Here is an 18791-nt window from a genome sequence, read left to right on the forward strand (position 1 = left end):
ATCAAATAGTGATCCCTTATTTGCCTATAAATAGAGGTATTCACCTCATTTGTAAATCATCAATATCAGAAATAAAATCTTATATTTCCTTCTTAAACTCATACTTTCTTAAACAATTTCCCTACTTTACACCCGCTGCGATGGCACTGTAGCACTTCCGTCTTATTATAAAACATTACATACTTGTACTTCCGTCTTATTTCCCTACTTGTTGATATATATATATATATATATATATATATATATATATATATATATATATATATATATATATATATATATATATATATATACCTAATAGGTACTACCATCGGAGATGGTATTAGATTTCTAAAATTGTATAAATAAAATAAAAATAGCCCATTAATGCTAATCTAGTAAAAATATAAAAAAATTGTTAGATCAAACCTTATAAGTTCAACCCCAATTCTATCATTTGTCTGTATGTGTTTTCATCCCATTTCATCTATCTACCGAAACAAAAACAAAAAATTGAGGCAAGACATAACTTTGTAAGATGGAAAATGAAAGAAGATGATAATTCAATCAGAAAGTCAGTGGGAGATGTAACATCGAACAAATTCGACATATGTGGTTGAATTGCAATCAGTAAAATTTAGTATAATCACATAATTATATGCATGTATCAAAACATTATCTCAAAAGAGTGGTTCCAAAATATCGACTCAATTTCTTTTCTTCTTTTTTTTTTTTTTTTTTTTTTTTTCTTTTTTACGTAAAAAACTTTGTAGACATCTCATAGAGTAACAATAGCCTGCTTTTTCTATATGGTATATGCTGTTGTAGTCGTCAATATTATTTTAATATATATTGGGCAAGAGTTTAGTTACTATTAACTCATAGTTTAGTTTTATTTTACATAAAGATCTTGAATGAAAAAAACATTTAATTTAGCCAAATCGACATTTATTAGTGGAGTTAAAATTAACCAACAATGGATTGGTCAAAATCGTAAGGGTTTTGGTCTCCTTAAGTGTGTGGTCAGGAGTTTGATTATTGGCTCATGCGTATGGAAAAAATTCGGTTGGGATGGAAGAACCACCTTTTGTGCCCTACAGATTCCCCGACGAAGATTAATTCGTAATCTAGTTTGAATTATGACTAAGCCACCAAATTAGGTCTAGTGGTGAAAGATTTGAATAATATGCGCGAGATATTGTCACCGACTCCATTGTAAAAAAATAAATAAATTGAATTATGACTTAAACATATGAATTTAATTTAGATGCACCGGCAATATAAAATTATTTTACACATGCATCCAAATATCCAATAATACATCGATACATCATATATGGCATTTAAAAACACGTGATGTTGTCACATTCATTAAATGATGTGGCAACACATCATTAGATGTATGTGTAAAGAATTTTTACACCGAGAGTCCAACACAATTAAACTCTAAACATAAATGATGATGAAAGTAATTAAATTCCATGTAGTTAAAAATTGAGTGATAGTAAAACATATTCTATCATTATTATCTATAAGCATAGTCATGTTGTATCCGTTGGCAAATCCACTTGTATTATTATCACATATCATGGGCAATAATATGCACTATTCTTTCAAGTTTTCGAGACTCCTCTAAACATATATGACAAAGATATATATAGAAACAAAATAATTTCACATTATAATTTTTATTGACTAGTATATTTTCTTTTCATATTTAGAGATGAGGATGATGATATGAAGAAAAGAAAGAAAAATTGTTTGAAACACACAAATTGTTTGTGGCTAAAAACCACCTCACTTTGTTGATGAGATTTGGTTCAAAATAATACTCACCTCCAAAAGCTCATCCACTTGAAAAAAATTCTTTCTTCATTCACGTTACAACAAAATTTTGAGGCCCCCTCTTTATTTTGTCTTTTTTCTCAACACATATTTATCAAACTGTTGCTATTTTTCACTTCATTATTACATTTCAATAATTTCTCCCTAAGGAGCTTCTCTCCATTGGTTCCTTTGCATGCATTTTCTTGCTTAGTTTTGGAAACTAAGGTTTGTTTTTTTACTTTTCCATCAATTATGTGCACTAGTTAGTTTGTTTCCATGTTGGCCTTTTATATTCATGCTTCTTTGTGACACACTCTATAGAAGACGTGATGATTGAAGAGTAGTGTTTGAGTGTATGAATGTTCAGTTTTATATTTGGTTAATCATGTTTTGTGGTTAGACAACTCATAACACCGATCATCTACGCCTCTCGGCCGAACTCTGGATTATCAGAATCTCTTCCTCGTAAAAACATGAGGATTAAGATAAACTATATATGATTGACTTGGTTTGTTTTTGATAGATTTTTTTAAGTATATATGTTGAACTATTGAGAATTGTACCAAATAAGAAAAATCCATTATAATTATGAGACATATATATTTTTTTACATTTCTTCTACTCCTACTATTTTTTGTTTGTTGTCCTTATCCCTACGGTTCCGGAGGAAAGAGTCTATAGTAATCCGGAGTTTGACCGAGAGGTAAATAAAGTTTTACTAATGATTGTTCAGTTAGAGCTCAAACTCAGATAGTTCCGATGGATTCCATCTTGAAGCATATTAACCGCTTGAGTTCAACCACTTCGTTTAGCTCTACTAGTCTTGTTCTATATTATTAATTTCAAATTGAAATTCAATATTGTTACATCCAAAGTGTTTAGTTCTCTATTTACTGTCCCAAATCTAGAAACTTTAGATTTTTATCACTGAAACCATCCTCAAAATTATATTAGTATTACAAAATTATTAGCTGATTATGATGAAAGAGTTGATAGCTAAAAACCTATGATTGACACTTAAGATTGATAGCGTCGGTGTCTATGTGTCTGTGTCGTGTTTGTGTAAATGCTTCATAGCTAAAAACATGGTTTTTTTATGTAAACGTTGATAACTTGCAGGATTGCTTAAGGCCGATATCAACAAACACCGTTGAAAATGGGAGAGATAACCAATGTCAGTGAATATGAGAATATTGCAAAGCAGAAATTGCCAAAGATGGTGTTTGACTACTACGCATCCGGTGCTGAGGATCAGTGGACTCTTCAAGAAAACAGAAATGCCTTTTCAAGAATTTTGTAAGACTTTATAAGTTATATGCTGATATTTTGTAAGCCTATGCTTCCAAGAATACAGAACATATGTTATATGCTGAAAAATATGATTGACAAACATTGCAGGTTTAGGCCGCGAATTCTTATTGATGTGAGCAAGATAGACTTGTCAACAACTGTCCTCGGCTTCAAAATATCGATGCCAATTATGATTGCTCCAACTGCCATGCAGAAAATGGCTCACCCTGAGGGTAATATTGCTTGTGCTGAGCTTAGTCTTGTGCTATTGTTATCTTTCTGGCGACTGATAGTGTATTAAATTGATTAGTATCTTCTAGTTCTGATAAATGGGTGATAACAAAGTTTATGGTTTTTATTAGGAAAACTTTACAATAAGGGAAGTAACATGAAAATTAAATTTGTTGATGTTCTTATATTAGATAGGATAATTCCAATCCAAATCCCCTTTGTTTGTCAAAACATTGCCAGAACATTAGCATAGATTCGTATTTGATGATATGGACTTTTTTTTTCTTGTGCAGGAGAATATGCAACTGCAAGAGCTGCATCTGCTGCTGGAACAATCATGGTAATTAAGTTCTCTATTTATGTTTGTATTATTCTTAAGTATTTAAATTGTATGCACTGGAATATAATCATTTTTTACACGTGCAGCGAATAAAATCTCACCATGTAGATATTTGAGAATATGTTTTAGAAACTAATTTGTATGCATTGTCGGTATAAAATTTTATTTGTTTTTATTGGCCTTGAAAAGTTTATTTGATTATGACATGAACACTTGCACAAGTATAAGCTTATGAAAATAGCTTATTATACGCTTTTAAGGTGTTTTTAGCTTATGTAGAGTATATCCTCAATACTTCTTCAATTCTAGAATCAACTTATACATAAGCTCTTATACAATAAGCACTTGTTAAACTGTATATCCAAATGGACTATTTCATTTAACTTGTTGATTTTCGCAGACTTTGTCATCATGGGCTACTTCAAGTGTTGAAGAAGTTGCTTCAACAGGACCTGGCATTCGCTTTTTCCAGCTATATGTAAGCTACAAAAACACCATTTTCACAGTTCCATTTTTTCTTATTTTGAATTCTTGATGCAATATGGTTTTTCTTACATGATATGTTCTCCAATGGCCATATGTTGTTTAGGTGTATAAGGACAGGAATGTGGTTGCTCAGCTTGTGAGAAGAGCCGAAAAAGCTGGATTCAAAGCTATTGCCCTTACTGTTGATACTCCAAGACTTGGACGCAGAGAAGCTGATATCAAGAACAGGTACAACTCTTCAACTTTGATCTATTACTTTTTCAATTGTAGCAGTCACATTCGCATTGTGATCCTTGATATTGCGAAGAATCACAGTTAAATGCAGCCACAATAGCAGAGTCAGTCACGCTGCAGTCGGGAGACAAAAAATTTGATGTTGCAAGCCTATATTACGGTCGCAGAATTTTTTAAGCTCATGAAAATAGCTTATGACATGTTCATAAGCTCGTCAGGATAGCTTATGAAAACAAGTTAATAGCTTACATGAAGACAGTTTCACTTTATTTTATAAGAACGTATTATATGATAAACACTTATGCTATAAGCGGTTAACTATGTGGTATATTCAAACAAGGCTTAGCTTTTCATCGATTTTCAGCTTTGCAGGTTTAATTAGTGTAATTAAAATTACTTATAAAATTTCTTCTACAGATTTGTTCTGCCACCATTTTTGACATTGAAGAACTTTGAAGGGCTTGACCTCGGAAAGATGGACGAAGTAAGCGAGATCAATTATTACAAAATTAATACTGTAGTTTAATGTTCTTTCCTCTATCATTAATTGAATTGTTAACTTGGTCCTTTCAGGCTAATGACTCTGGACTTTCTTCATATGTTGCCGGTCAAATTGATCGTACTCTAAGCTGGCAGGTATGTCGCATTACCAAACAAAGTATTTCATCCTTGACATAAGCACTTCTGAGACTATTTGAGCGCGATTTTAGAAATAGTTTATGTCATTTTCACACGCTTTTCGATAGCTCATGAAAAAAGTTTGAGTTTAATTTTTCTTTTTCAATAGAAATAACTTATAGATAAGTACTGTATGGATTACATGCTTAATTACACTGTTTATACTTTATCCAAACAGGACCTAAGTTTAATTTTGGTTATGTCAATTTTGTGCAGGATGTGAAGTGGCTTCAGACAATTACCAGCTTGCCAATTCTTGTGAAGGGTGTTCTCACTGCTGAGGATGGTAAGCAAAACAAAACCTGTTTGCAAATTCTACAAATATACTTTCTAACACACTCTTTTCGATACATTATCGTAGTTTCTAACACACTAGTATTAAGTATAATTCACATAGATTATACCATATAAAAGTGATTCCAACTAAATAAGGAGTAGAATTCACATAATTTAGTGAATAATTTATTAATGTGTTGATGTAAATTTGGCAGCAAGGCTAGCAGTACAAAGTGGTGCAGCTGGAATAATTGTGTCCAACCATGGAGCAAGACAACTTGATTATGTTCCAGCCACCATAAGTGCATTAGAAGAGGTAAGTTAATAATATCAAGTTATTATACTTCTGAGTCAAGTTACTGATGATAAGGTTGTTTATATAATAATTGTGTTATTGAAATTACCTAGGTTGTGAAAGCTGCTCAAGGTCGCATTCCTGTATTTTTGGATGGAGGTGTACGCCGTGGAACTGATGTTTTCAAGGCATTGGCACTTGGTGCCTCTGGCATCTTTGTAAGTATCCTCATAACTGTCACAATTTCCATGCATTCACACATTTAACAGTTTGGTGCCATTGTGGCTTTGATTTTAAGTTATGCGAGTCAACTTTAAAAGCAAACTTATCATAGTCGTTGAATCTTGATGCAATAGCCCGAAAGCGTCAATGTCATGAATGCATGGAAATTATGACTCCGAATTCTATAGGCACTATAGGATAATAAAACGTAATTGGGAAGTGTTAGTGGTGGAGCTAGAATACCGAAAGAGTTTGAGAAGAGGTTGAAGTTTCAAACTCTGATACTAACATAACATACTCGCAATCAATCAAAAATAAATTGGGACTTTGTTGTCTACTTTAATTATTTTTTCGATGAAATTCAATCTTTTGTCCATTGAAAGTGCAGTCGCAAAAAAAATTCCCTAATTAAGTGGTTGAACAGAAATGGTCAATGTGTTTGAGTAAAGGTTGAATTATGCGAGTAGTGCTCTAGTTTGTTCTCTGACCAACCAACTTTACTTATCTTCTGACCGAACTTCAGATTATTAAGACACAGTTCTTAATGTTAGAATGGAAAATAGAACACAATAATTGATCACTATAACCATCACTAATTATGTTGTTATCTTACTAACATATGCGAACAATGGTTAACAAATTTTGGTCTATGTCCAGATTGGACGCCCTGTGGTGTTTTCCTTGGCTGCTGAAGGAGAAGCTGGTGTAAGAAATGTACTGAAAATGTTGCGCGACGAGTTTGAGCTAACAATGGCTTTAAGTGGATGCCGCTCACTCAAGGAAATCACTCGTGATCACATTGTTGCAGATTGGGACACCCCTCGCGTTAATCCTCGCGCCATACCAAGATTATGAAAAACTTAATCTCATCATTTGAGCTAAGTTTATTAATTAATGTACAATTAATGAGGAAACAGTTCCAAACTTGTTCTTATCTTGTCATCTTTTGCTTTTAAAGAGAACTCATTTATGGTTTTCATATATTTGTAAAACTACATGCTTTCTCTGTATGGATAATATTATATATAGTTGTGTGGCTACTCTGCTACATTCACTCATTGTATATTCTTTTCATTTTCTTTTCAAATTATAAAATCAATGTTGAATAAAATAGATGTTGTTAGTTCTTACTTCTTCCTAAGGGAATGAGAAAGAGTACTATACACGAGTATGGGAACGGATATCCTCACCACGCGACTGATACTATTTTGTTATGTATGTACTCATTTTAGTGGCATTCATCGTGCTCAATCCAATCTTAGAAGAGCTTAACACAAACTATTCATTTTTGAAAAAGCTCAATGTTTAATTATTTTTGCTCCATCTCAGTTGACGAAACAGAGAAAAAAAATTATTATCCCTACAATACATAAAAATATTATATGAAAACTCGTAAATTCGCTTTTTTTAATTTTTATAGTTTAAAAACATTTTTTAAGAATGATATTATATTTTTGGTTTAAATATTACATTGATCCCTGTATATTCCCGTTTTTTTTGTTTTAGTCCCTGTATGTTTTTTTTTTTAAAAAAAAGTCCCTGAATGTCCAATTCCTTTTGGTTTTCGTCCCTCACTTCTCAAAAATGCTGATGTGGCTAACGGCATGAGATATGACATGTTGACGTGGCAAATGAAGGACCAAAACAAAAAAAAATATTTAATGAAGGACCAAAACCAAAAAAACAAAATTCCTAAAATAATTTTTTTTTAAAAAAAACAATTTTTTACTTTAAAAAAAACCAATTTTTTTCAAATAGAAAACAAAATTTAATATATATATATATATATAAGAGTGTTAAAATTTAAAATCCATAAGTCAATAGTGTAAAAACTTGTTCACGGTGTACTAAAAATGGTTTAAGACATGCTAAAAAACCTGGCTATAATGACAGTGTGCTTAAAATTGCACATCAACTTATGCCCCGTTTGAATTAGCTTATTTTTGAGTTTATGCAAACAGCTTATGCAATTTTTATGTATTACTCCATTCGTTTCAAATTACTTGACATTTTAGAAAAAAAAATAATATTAAGAAAGTGTATTTTTGCACCTTATTTTCCTATTATAAATTTATTTTAATTCATTAATAGGGAGTATTATAAGTTTGTCAAGGTAGTTTATGATAAAATAGCTTATAAAATACAATTTTCACTAGTGTGAACTTATAAAATAGCATAAAAATTAATTTATATTGTATAAGAGGAGCAAAATTCGAATGAAACTTATCATTTTTTGGGTTTTACTATTCAGATGAACAATTTTAGAGGAGCAAAATTCTTTAAAAAAAACATGGATCGGCCAATTGGAATGTATTGTAAAATCAAGATAGAAAACACATTTTGATAGAATCTCCCCAATGATGTGGTTTCTTGACCAGTTCAATTAGCAACTCTATTATATTTGAACGGTCAAGGAACAATAACATGTAAATCTTACTTGCAGAGACAAAAATTAAAAGGAATTGGATATGCAGGGACTGTTTTAAAAAAAAACATACAGGGACTAAAACAAAAAAATCGGGAACTTACAGGGACTAATGTGATATTTAAGCCAAAAAAAAAAAACCTCAAGGTTGTAACTTGATCATGTATGTTGCACGGGTGCGAGTACGGTACTGGTATCCGGTACGAGGTACGTCATTTTTTGAAAAACTAAGGTACGGGTACGTCCTTATAATTTTTTTAAAATATAATTATATATATTAAATAATAGAATTATATCGTTAAAACAAATAATTAAACATAAAAATATCACATCACACTTTAAAAATAATTTAAATTGTTCGAAACATCAAAATATGAAATTAAAAAGCAATTAGCTCAAAAAGAGTTAATGATTTCCCTCTTCATCATCACTAAAAAGAGCGACCTCAAGTTAGGTTCACCGCGAGAAAGACTAGCAATTTCAAGAATATCAACTATATATTAAATAAATTTCATTCATCTCTACGAATATCCCACATTTTTGTTGCACTTTCATTATAAGTATTACTATTTCTCTTTCTCGAGAGAAGATGAAGATTGCTATGAATAAAAACTAGATAGTTGATACTTTGTTATTGTTTTTTAGTAGTAGTTACTACTTTTAGGGCCCGTTTGGTGCGCAGGATAACATAGTGACAGGATAGGATATAAAACAGGATAAGGATAGGATATGATAACAGCAGGATAACAGTTATACTCGGTTATCATATCTTGTGTTTGGTGTACACAAGATAACAAACATGATAACTATTATATTTTGTTTTTAATACATACTTGCTCATAATAATATGATAAGATATATAACATATTTAATTGACAAAATTACTCTTGTAAAACAATTATTATTTTTTAAAAATTATTTTGTAATACTTTGAATTTTATAAATAAAAAATATAAATAAGTAATCAAATAACTTTATATAATTTAAAATAAAAATCATGAGAAAATAATCAAGTTTAATTTTTTATATGAATCATGATCAAATAAATAACTCAATAATATATACATGTTAGATAAGCCAAATAAATATATGATATATGTCATACGTAAATAATAAAACTACTATTGCAAAAGAATTATATTTAATTTTTTATAAAATTTAAATTAATATCCCTATTTGTCAATTTTTTAATAATCATTTTACTTTAAAATATTATAATTTTAGTAAAATTTTGATTTTTTAGAATATATAAATTACAAAATTACCCCTGTGAGAAAATCACATATATATTTAAAAATTAATTATTTTATTATTTATATTTTATTAATTTTATTTTATGTATTTTAAAATATATTTTATAAAATAAATCAGTAATTTTTTTTTCTTATCATATCCTGCTGGTAATTAACCCAGCTCAAATTCAGGATAAGAATTATAACTAGAGAGACAGGATAGGATAAGCTTCAGGATTAACTTATCATATCCTGCTGTATCACCAAACACTGGATTGCGGCAGGATATGATACAGTTATCATATCATGTCTCTTATCCTGTGCACCAAACGGGCCCTTATATTATAAACAAATAAAAAACTTAATTCTTCCTATAAAAAATACTAATAAAAGAAAAATTGTGTTTTTTTTTTATTGGTGTACCACGCGTGTATACCACACGCGTAACCATTGCAAAAAAAACTAGGTACGGCGTTGGTGCGTACCGGGGGAGTACCATACGCGTACCGGTACCCGGTACTGGTACTCTGTCCAAAATGGAGTACCCATGCAACATATTGAACGAATTTATTGATGTTGCACCCACAAAGTATAGAAAGTACCAAACATTGGGAGCTACCCGGGGAAGAGTTAGGAACAGGAACAAGGAGAAGCGAGAACCACTTAAATAGAGGAATCGATTGTATTTCTTCATTGGAAACATGGTCAACCATAAATTATTATTTTCACTATTCTTCATCAACCGATGCAGAAAATTTAACCTATCTTACTAATAATAAAAAAAAGGGGGTGAGATAGGCGACACGTAGCTTGCTTCCAAGCAGGCCGCGAGGAATCAAGAGATCTTTGTCAGTGCTGAATTGGATCTCGGATGACGGAAAAAGGCGCCCACTTGAGATTCTTTTAGTAAAACGCACTCACTCCAACAACGTACCTTTTGCATGATGGGAAAGAGATCATGTTCTCTCCGGTTAATATTTTTATTGGATATGGTAAATTGTAGATCCCATATCCATCTAATGTTTTTTGGTCTGATGAATTGTGCATGCAAAAAAGAGATGGATGATTGAGATAAGACTGGATGAAAAATTTACAGGAGAGGATCTATTCTCGTGGGAAGCTATCTATAAAACCACAATAATTTTATTCTTGTTATGAATAATAATATGTAATGAATGTTCATTATTGTGTAGGTTTTCTTGTCCCTTAAATGTGTCCTATAAATAGGACCCCTTTATTACAATGTAATGCACACTTGTGAATAGAATAATACAAAGTCTATTCCTTTCTCTTCTCTTCTTCTTCTTCTTCTTCTTCTTCTTCTTCTTCTTCTTCTTCTTCTTCTTCTTCTTCTTCTTCTTCTTCTTCTTCTTCTTCTTCTTCTTCTTCTTCCATATTATTGTTCATACTTAGAAATAGTTCATAACATGTTATCAGCACGAATTAAGTTACACTTTGTCAATGTATTGTATATTATAAAAAAAAAAGAAAAAAGAAAAGGGAACCAATAGATTGTTATATCGAGAAACAAATTAAGTTACACTTTACCAATGTATTGTATATTTTTAAGTCTTAAAGAAATTTTTTATGTTTGAAGGATGTTTGCATAAATGAATATCATATTGAAACAAGAAACAAATGAGATCTTGTATCTCTATATATTACGAGACATATTATCAACGTTTGCCTCTAGTTTGGGGTATACTTATATATATATTTGTGCAATTGAAACACATGTTCTTGTAAACCAGAAGTTTACAAATCATATTAAATTTGTAATTGGCAAGATCAGTTGGGTCATTTCTGATCAATTATGATGCGAATTTTTTTTATGGATATGTATTGAATGGCCAGAAGTTCATTCAATTTAATATTTTTTGTGTATTACTAGTTCCCAAAGAAAATTGATAAATTAAGTAAATGAACATCTTTTATTTTAGAATATACGAAATGTGATATTTGTAAATCGATACACCGATCATGATCATGTGGACCAATTAGATTTTAATAATTTTAATTTATGCATCAACGAAATGATCACATGTGTGTTTGTTGTCAACTCACAACCAGAAGTTTGTGAGATTATTTTATTTACTAATTTGGTTAAGAGCTCATTTAATATTTAATTTTCTAGAAAGTATTGGATAAGTATCGAATGTCAATTGAAATTGATATATAACATCTTGTAGAATATGATAATACAAAAAAAAAAGGAATTGATGATCCATTCAATAGACGTCTAAAGTTAATTAAATGATCGAGACTTATGAGATCAATACTTCAAGTTCTATTTTATATTTTGGGAACATTTAAATATATATGTTGAGATATTGATTCGCTCAAGCCAATATGTTATTATATAAAAGTCTTTCCCTTAACTTGCAATTAAATTTAGTTTTATAATCTAATATTTTTTATATAAGCATTTTTGAATGTGTTGGTATGTTCCGATTGCTCCAATACAATGCAATACAATAAATTATTAAAGAATATTGAGAAAATATATTTGATAGGACTCTTCATCCTTTATAAATTACATTGTGCTAATAATTAATTAACCTTTTTATATTGTCAGTTTGTCACTCACTCACAGTTAGCAAGCAGGCATTCATATTCTCCAAGTCCAAACAACAAAAGTTCTAGACTATTCCAACATACGACAAACAAACAAAATCACTCCTTCCAATCCAACGGTCCAAAACGAAACAGAACCTTCAAGATCAAATCCCTTTACACCCTCGTTCACTTCACCTTCAAAATATAAAAAGCCTAATCTTCTTCACTCTTCTTCTTCAACTTCTTCACTAAACCCACACTTCATTATCCAAAACCAAATCTCTCATAAACCCTACATTTTCAATTTCAATTTCAATTTTCCCCCAATTCAACCATGTCATCATCAACTTTCTCAGCAACCTCCTCTTGCAATCTCTCCTCTTCCGCTGCCATTTCTTCTTTCCCCTTCGCCGCCGGTAAAAGAACTTCTAACAGAGTCGTTCTCGCTAGAAAGAATCGGAATGTTAAGGTTTCTGCTATGGCTAAGGAGTTGCATTTTAATAAAGATGGTTCCGCTATTAAGAAACTTCAGGTATGTATAAAAATGGTTGAAACAACGGTGAAATTATCGTTTTTGAAATTTGATTGTTTTTGTGATGATTTGTTTTGTTTTGTTGTGTTGTAGAATGGTGTGAATAAGCTTGCGGATCTTGTTGGTGTTACTCTTGGTCCTAAAGGAAGGAATGTTGTTCTTGAGAGCAAGTATGGTTCGCCGAAAATTGTTAATGATGGTGTCACTGTTGCTAAAGAGGTGCGTATGAGTTTAGGTTCTAAGAGTTTTACTTCATTTTTAATGTTAATGTTATTGTATGAGTTTTGGTTCTATGAATTTTACATAATTTTCATGTTTATTTGATTGTATTTGTATAGAATATAAATTCTAAGAATTTTACTTAATTTTCATGTTTAGGTGATTGTATGAACTTAGGCTCTATGATTTATACTTAATCATCATATTTATATGATTGTATTAGTTTAGATAAATTAGACACTTCGAATTTTACTTAATTTTCATGTATAATTTGATTACATGAGTATAGATTCTAAGAATTTTACTTAATTTTATTGTTTAAGTGATTTTATGAGTTGATGCTATATGATATTTACTTAATTTTATTGTTTAAGTGATTGTATGAGTTTATTCACTACAATATTTACTTAATTTTAATGTTTAAGTGATTGTATGAGTTTATGCTCTATGAGTTTTACTTAATGTTCATGTTTATGTGATTGTAAGAGTTTAGGCTCTATGAGTTTTACTTACTTTTCATGTTTATGTGATTGTAAGAGTTTAGGCTCTATGATTTTTACTTAATTTTGATGTTTATGCGATTGTTGTTTTGGTGAATTATTTATATGGGTGTTTATTTTGATGTTTTCCCCTTTTGCATTTGGGTTGAAAAGGTTGAGTTGGAGGATCCGGTTGAGAATATTGGTGCCAAGTTGGTGAGACAGGCTGCTGCCAAGACAAATGATTTGGCAGGTGATGGAACCACAACCTCGGTTGTTCTAGCTCAGGGCCTTATTGCAGAAGGTGTAAAGGTAGGTTTTTGTTATTTGGTTAGAATTGTAGAATGAGTAACTAGTAAGTGGTTGGTTATGTTTGGTTTCGTTTTGCTTATTGTTATGTTATTGGGGTCTCATTTCTTATTAAATTCTGCAGGTTGTCGCAGCTGGTGCAAACCCTGTGCTCATTACACGTGGTATTGAGAAGACAACTAAAGCTCTTGTGGCTGAGCTTAAAAAGATGTCAAAAGAGGTGAACCATTTTACTTATTGTTCTTTTGTCTATCTGTGTGTTCAAGCATGTTTTTCTAGTGGGATTATTAAAAATTCACATTTCCTTGCATATATCAGTGTGCTTGTTGCTTAGCAATTATTTGACTTGTCTTTTTGTTAAGACTAAACGAATTGTGGTTGTTGGGATTGCAGGTTGAAGATAGTGAACTGGCAGACGTGGCAGCAGTCAGTGCAGGGAACAATTATGAGGTTGGAAATATGATTGCTGAAGCCTTGAGTAGGGTTGGTAGAAAGGGTGTTGTGACACTTGAGGAGGGAAAGAGTGCTGAGAACAGTCTTTATGTCGTTGAGGGTATGCAATTTGACCGTGGTTATATTTCACCTTACTTTGTTACCGACAGTGAGAAGATGTCTGTTGAATTTGAGAACTGCAAGGTACAACATTTGTTTTATTTTCCTGTAACTTATTTAATTATTTTAGAGATCATTTTATGTATATACTGACAAAAACTTATATGGTATTATGTTTATTATGCAGTTACTATTGGTTGACAAAAAGATTACCAATGCTAGGGATCTTATTAACATACTGGAGGATGCAATTAGAAGTGGATTCCCTATATTGATCATTGCGGAGGATATTGAACAAGAAGCTTTAGCAACACTTGTTGTGAACAAACTTAGAGGATCTCTGAAGATTGCAGCACTTAAGGCTCCTGGATTCGGAGAACGCAAAAGCCAATACCTTGATGATATTGCCATTTTGACAGGAGGTTGTTAAATTTAGACATTTCATGTCATGACTCTGATTGTTCTGTTGAATTTGGAAGTGCACATTTTCTTGTTTTGTTGTCCAGTTGTTGCTCATAATATGCATATTCTCAATTTACTTGCAGGTACTGTTATCAGAGAGGAAGTTGGCCTTACCTTAGACAAAGCTGGGAAAGAGGTTCTGGGTAATGCCTCCAAGGTGGTGCTCACCAAGGATACAACCACAATTGTTGGTGATGGAAGTACCCAGGAAGCAGTTAATAAGAGAGTTGCACAAATTAAGAACCAAATTGAGGTTTCCCTCTCTCTCTCTCTACAAATGATAATTATTTTGGTGTTTAGGATGACCGATGTGCTAATATTAGGGAGATAGTCAGATATTGTCACAACAACATGTGCACACATGCACATGAATGGTCACATATAGGGAAAAACTCTGTTGGAGTCTGTATATGAAGAAGAGTAAGAGAGTTTGACACCATTCCTCTGGCTCTAACGAAATATTTACTCATTATACAGGCCGCAGAGCAAGACTATGAAAGGGAGAAGCTGAACGAAAGGATTGCAAAACTGTCTGGTGGTGTGGCCGTAATACAGGTAATGAGCCCACTAAACTTTGATAATATGCTAGCTTTAAACATTTCTTCAAGTCATAGTTAGTAACCAGTTCAATTTTGTTATATATGTGTGTAGGTTGGTGCACAAACTGAGACAGAACTTAAGGAAAAGAAATTGAGAGTTGAAGATGCTCTTAATGCTACAAAGGTGACATTTATCTTTCCCAAATTGTTTATTGTTTAATTATGATTTTTGTTCTATGAGCTAATATTGTATTGACTTTCAGGCAGCTGTTGAGGAAGGTATTGTAGTTGGAGGTGGTTGCACTTTGCTCAGACTTGCATCAAAGGTGGATGCCATCAAGGATACCCTTGCAAACGATGAGGAAAAAGTGAGTCATTATTTGATATTGGCAATAACTTTAGTTTTTCTTAAATGCAAATAATTTTGTTTGAGTGCTTGAAAGTGTTCCGGACTTGACCTTTTCTCTTCAGCAATGTCATTATTTAATACTTAACATTCTGACTCTGTTGATTATGCGCTCACAATTACAATGATTTGATACAGGTTGGAGCAGAAATTGTTAGAAGAGCTCTTAGTTACCCTCTTAAATTAATAGCAAAGAATGCTGGTGTAAATGGCAGTGTTGTGAGCGAGAAGGTAAATAAATCAACTTAATTTGGAATGCCTTGTTAATCACTGTGCTCGTGCTGATGTAACTTGTGTATTGGATAGGTTCTGTCCAACGACAATACAAGATATGGCTATAATGCTGCCACTGGCAAATACGAAGATTTAATGTCTGCCGGGATCATTGATCCAACAAAGGTGATTTATTGTTTGATCATTTTATTGTTTTTAATTGATCTGCATGTGAAATTCCAACCATCTTTAGTTGCCTGTGTTCTTTCATTGGGATGATTTAGGTTTTAATTCCCAAATCATCAGAAATGATTTGTATGTAGGTGTTCTATTTTGGTTTTGACTTTTCACCTGTTTTGGATATTGTGCAAGAACACGAAGTTTTGCTTGATATGAATCTTCGATAAAGTGTCTTACTGTCGTGCAGGTGGTCAGATGCTGCCTGGAACATGCATCCTCTGTTGCCAAAACATTCTTAATGTCAGACTGTGTTGTTGTTGAGATTAAGGAACCTGAGGCTGCACCTGTTGGCAACCCCATGGACAATTCAGGTATTTAGTTTGAACGGGCCATTTGAAATTGCATTCTTGGGTGTATTTTTGTATGGTAATGCTAATGCATTTACACCAACCAGTTTGAGACTGATATCAAGAAAAACTATTTTCAAACTAGTTAGGTCCTTTAAGTCTATATTTACACATGCATTAGTGTAAAATGATCCCTCTTTTGTTAGCTGACACTGCATTTCTTTTTCTTCCAGGATACGGTATGTAGAGACGATGTAGGCTAAAGTGAGAACGGCATTTTTTTCACCCTATTTCTTTGATGTAATACAGAATTTGTTAGCTATTTAATTTATAGCAACAAGACGGACTTTTGTAGTGTGGTGAGCTAGATCAGTGACATTTTTGTTTACTATTGAAATTAATAATTTAAAAAGGTTTTGCAAATTGAAGAAAGATTTTACTTTTATTTATCTAAATAATCTTATGTTTTGTTAATTAAAAACTATATATATAGCAAAAAAAAAAGGGGATAGCCCAATTGGGCCCAAATCTTTCAAATACAAATTCACACCTCATTTTGGCTGAGGGATGGTATGAGTATATTGAGGGGCCTATGAGAATTTTGAAAAGTTCTCTTTAGACCTCTCAATATGTTTACAGACCCTTTCAAATATTTTAAAAATTTGAGGTGTTTATGAACATCATATCGAGGGGCCTAATGAGAAATTTCCTCACATTGCCATTTTGCTCTGTACCTATCGAATTTTTCGAAGGTACCTTTATTTGAATTTGCTCTAGACAAATTGCTTCAGATTGTGTAATGGACCTGATAAAGTCCAGATAACAAACATGGGTAGAGAATTTTTTAGTTAGGCCTACAATCTACTTTTAAATTAGTGGATGAGTGAAAATAGGTCGTGCATGAAACTCATAGGGTGGTAAAAGAAACTCTTTTCATATTATTTGTTGGGCCTTTATATTGTTTCAGTGTTGTTTGTCAAAAGCCCTATTGGAATTTAAGTCGAGCAGAGGTACTTAAGATTTAAGTCGAGAAAAAATAAATAACACCATTCTCGCGTCCTCATCATTTTTAAGTTTATGGCTGTCCTATATCAAACATATTCATTTTAGCCGATCAAATGATAATCAATACGAACCATCTTTCTTATATCACTAATTCTGAAAAGATCATTCAACTTTCTCTTCAAATTTCAGAAATGAGAAAGAAGGGTTTGACTTACATATACAATATACATCCAAGTAAATTGTGTGATTCATAGAGGGGTAAGTTTGAAAAATTGGAGGCTTTTGGAAAAGCGAAAGAAATTTTCAAATTATATAATTGTGGGAGGGCCATATATTTGGTATCAGCATATTGGGCCAGACCAGCCCAAAATATATTAAGACAGTTTTAGTAGAAATTATGACCCAACATTTATCTAAAAGAAATTATTGGACATGCATAATTACCAGGAGATCAAATCAAATAGAGCTCGATTAGTTTCTGCGAGACGAGAAATGAAGAACATAACCAAAACAACTACTCAATTGTACAAGAAATAGGTAATTTTTTACTTTAAGTTTCCGTCTTTTTTTTTTATCAACTGTTCGAACACTTTCTGTAACTCATTGAATTGAATTGAGAAACAAATAAAAGTGTATGAATGAGTCAATGAGATAAGAGTGAAAAGGATTGAAAAAGGAACTCTCAAGATTTTAAAAAAGTTAAAAAACCACATGAGTTTATTTTTATTGAAATTCATAGATTTTGTTTGAATAGAGGCAATCTTATTTTAGACCAACAGAGCAAGAGCTAGAAATACATAACATATTCCTTGAACAAAAAATAAAAAAAATACATAACAACTTTTTGATATTTTTCATAAGAGAGAGCCAAATTTGGAATCTTTCACTAAAGAAATATCTTTACTTATACATAGGGGTGAGCATGAACCCGAGACCCGACTCGAAACCGATATAACCGACAACACATTGAAAGCATTCGGTCGGGTGCGGGTCGGGTCTCGGGTCAACAAATTGCAAAAATCGGGCATGAACGGTTGCATACGGGCGGGTGCGGGTCTCTAAAATTTTATATCTCTATAACCGAAACCGACCGAACAAACATTAAGATGCAAATTAATTTTTTTCCTTCTGTCCCTCTCAATCTCATATACTCTTCTCTTTGTTATTTTTATCCATCTTTGATATAAGATAAAAATGTTATAATTTACAAAGTTTATAATTAAAAATATGGTGATGAAGAAGGTGGGAAAAATATTCTAATATATATATTCTAGATTTATTTTAATTTCTACGTCTCTTCTACTTGATATTTTATTGTCTTTAGATCTACATATTGAAAGAAAGTAATTGCATCTAACCCTATTTGTTTTTTAATTTACTTCGTCTATCTTTTGTTGCATTGTGTACTAGGTATTAAACTATTCGCAAATTAGGAATTTTTGGAGAATGGAGGAGTTTTAGATGTAAACAAAGTTTC

The 18791-nt window shown here is 31.8% G+C and overlaps 2 protein-coding genes across 3 annotated transcripts; both read left to right on the plus strand.

The window, feature by feature from the left end:
• Positions 1–1492: 1492 nt before the first annotated feature.
• On the plus strand, positions 1493–6916 carry LOC123898378 (peroxisomal (S)-2-hydroxy-acid oxidase). 2 transcript variants are annotated; one of them, XM_045949314.1, is made up of 12 exons: positions 1493–2031; positions 2926–3102; positions 3205–3329; positions 3621–3667; positions 4068–4145; positions 4257–4381; positions 4805–4871; positions 4961–5023; positions 5282–5351; positions 5557–5657; positions 5750–5854; positions 6516–6916. In XM_045949314.1, exons 2-12 carry the CDS (start codon positions 2963–2965, stop codon positions 6711–6713), a joined length of 1119 nt encoding a protein of 372 aa, XP_045805270.1. In that variant the 5' UTR covers positions 1493–2031; positions 2926–2962; the 3' UTR covers positions 6714–6916. The 2 variants fall into 2 exon arrangements, with proteins under 2 accessions (XP_045805270.1, XP_045805271.1); XM_045949315.1 differs by lacking the exon at positions 1493–2031 and having other exon boundaries at positions 2991–3087; positions 3186–3329.
• A 5194-nt stretch (positions 6917–12110) lies between these two features.
• On the plus strand, positions 12111–16732 carry LOC123897315 (ruBisCO large subunit-binding protein subunit beta, chloroplastic). Its single transcript, XM_045947906.1, has 14 exons — positions 12111–12603; positions 12697–12822; positions 13476–13613; positions 13735–13830; positions 14004–14246; positions 14350–14584; positions 14708–14877; positions 15102–15179; positions 15276–15347; positions 15427–15531; positions 15708–15800; positions 15876–15968; positions 16210–16333; positions 16543–16732. The coding sequence occupies exons 1-14, from the start codon at positions 12406–12408 to the stop codon at positions 16554–16556; spliced, it is 1785 nt and encodes a 594-aa protein (XP_045803862.1). The 5' UTR covers positions 12111–12405; the 3' UTR covers positions 16557–16732.
• The last annotated feature ends 2059 nt before the right edge of the window (positions 16733–18791 follow it).

Source organism: Trifolium pratense, linkage group LG7 (genome assembly GCF_020283565.1).
Source record: "Trifolium pratense cultivar HEN17-A07 linkage group LG7, ARS_RC_1.1, whole genome shotgun sequence".
NCBI lineage: Eukaryota > Viridiplantae > Streptophyta > Magnoliopsida > Fabales > Fabaceae > Trifolium > Trifolium pratense.

What these genes read in the sequence shown, in the direction of transcription:
- LOC123898378 (XM_045949314.1), top strand. Translation starts at nt 2,963, where the DNA reads ATGGGAGAGATAACCAATGTCAGTGAATATGAGAATATTGCAAAGCAG. An exon ending in AATGCCTTTTCAAGAATTTT is followed by an intron (nt 3,103 to 3,204) that starts GTAAGACTTTAT and finishes CAAACATTGCAG; the next exon opens with GTTTAGGCCGCGAATTCTTA. An exon ending in ATCGTACTCTAAGCTGGCAG is followed by an intron (nt 5,024 to 5,281) that starts GTATGTCGCATT and finishes AATTTTGTGCAG; the next exon opens with GATGTGAAGTGGCTTCAGAC.
- LOC123897315 (XM_045947906.1), top strand. Translation starts at nt 12,406, where the DNA reads ATGTCATCATCAACTTTCTCAGCAACCTCCTCTTGCAATCTCTCCTCT. An exon ending in CCGCTATTAAGAAACTTCAG is followed by an intron (nt 12,604 to 12,696) that starts GTATGTATAAAA and finishes GTTGTGTTGTAG; the next exon opens with AATGGTGTGAATAAGCTTGC. An exon ending in GTGTCACTGTTGCTAAAGAG is followed by an intron (nt 12,823 to 13,475) that starts GTGCGTATGAGT and finishes TGGGTTGAAAAG; the next exon opens with GTTGAGTTGGAGGATCCGGT.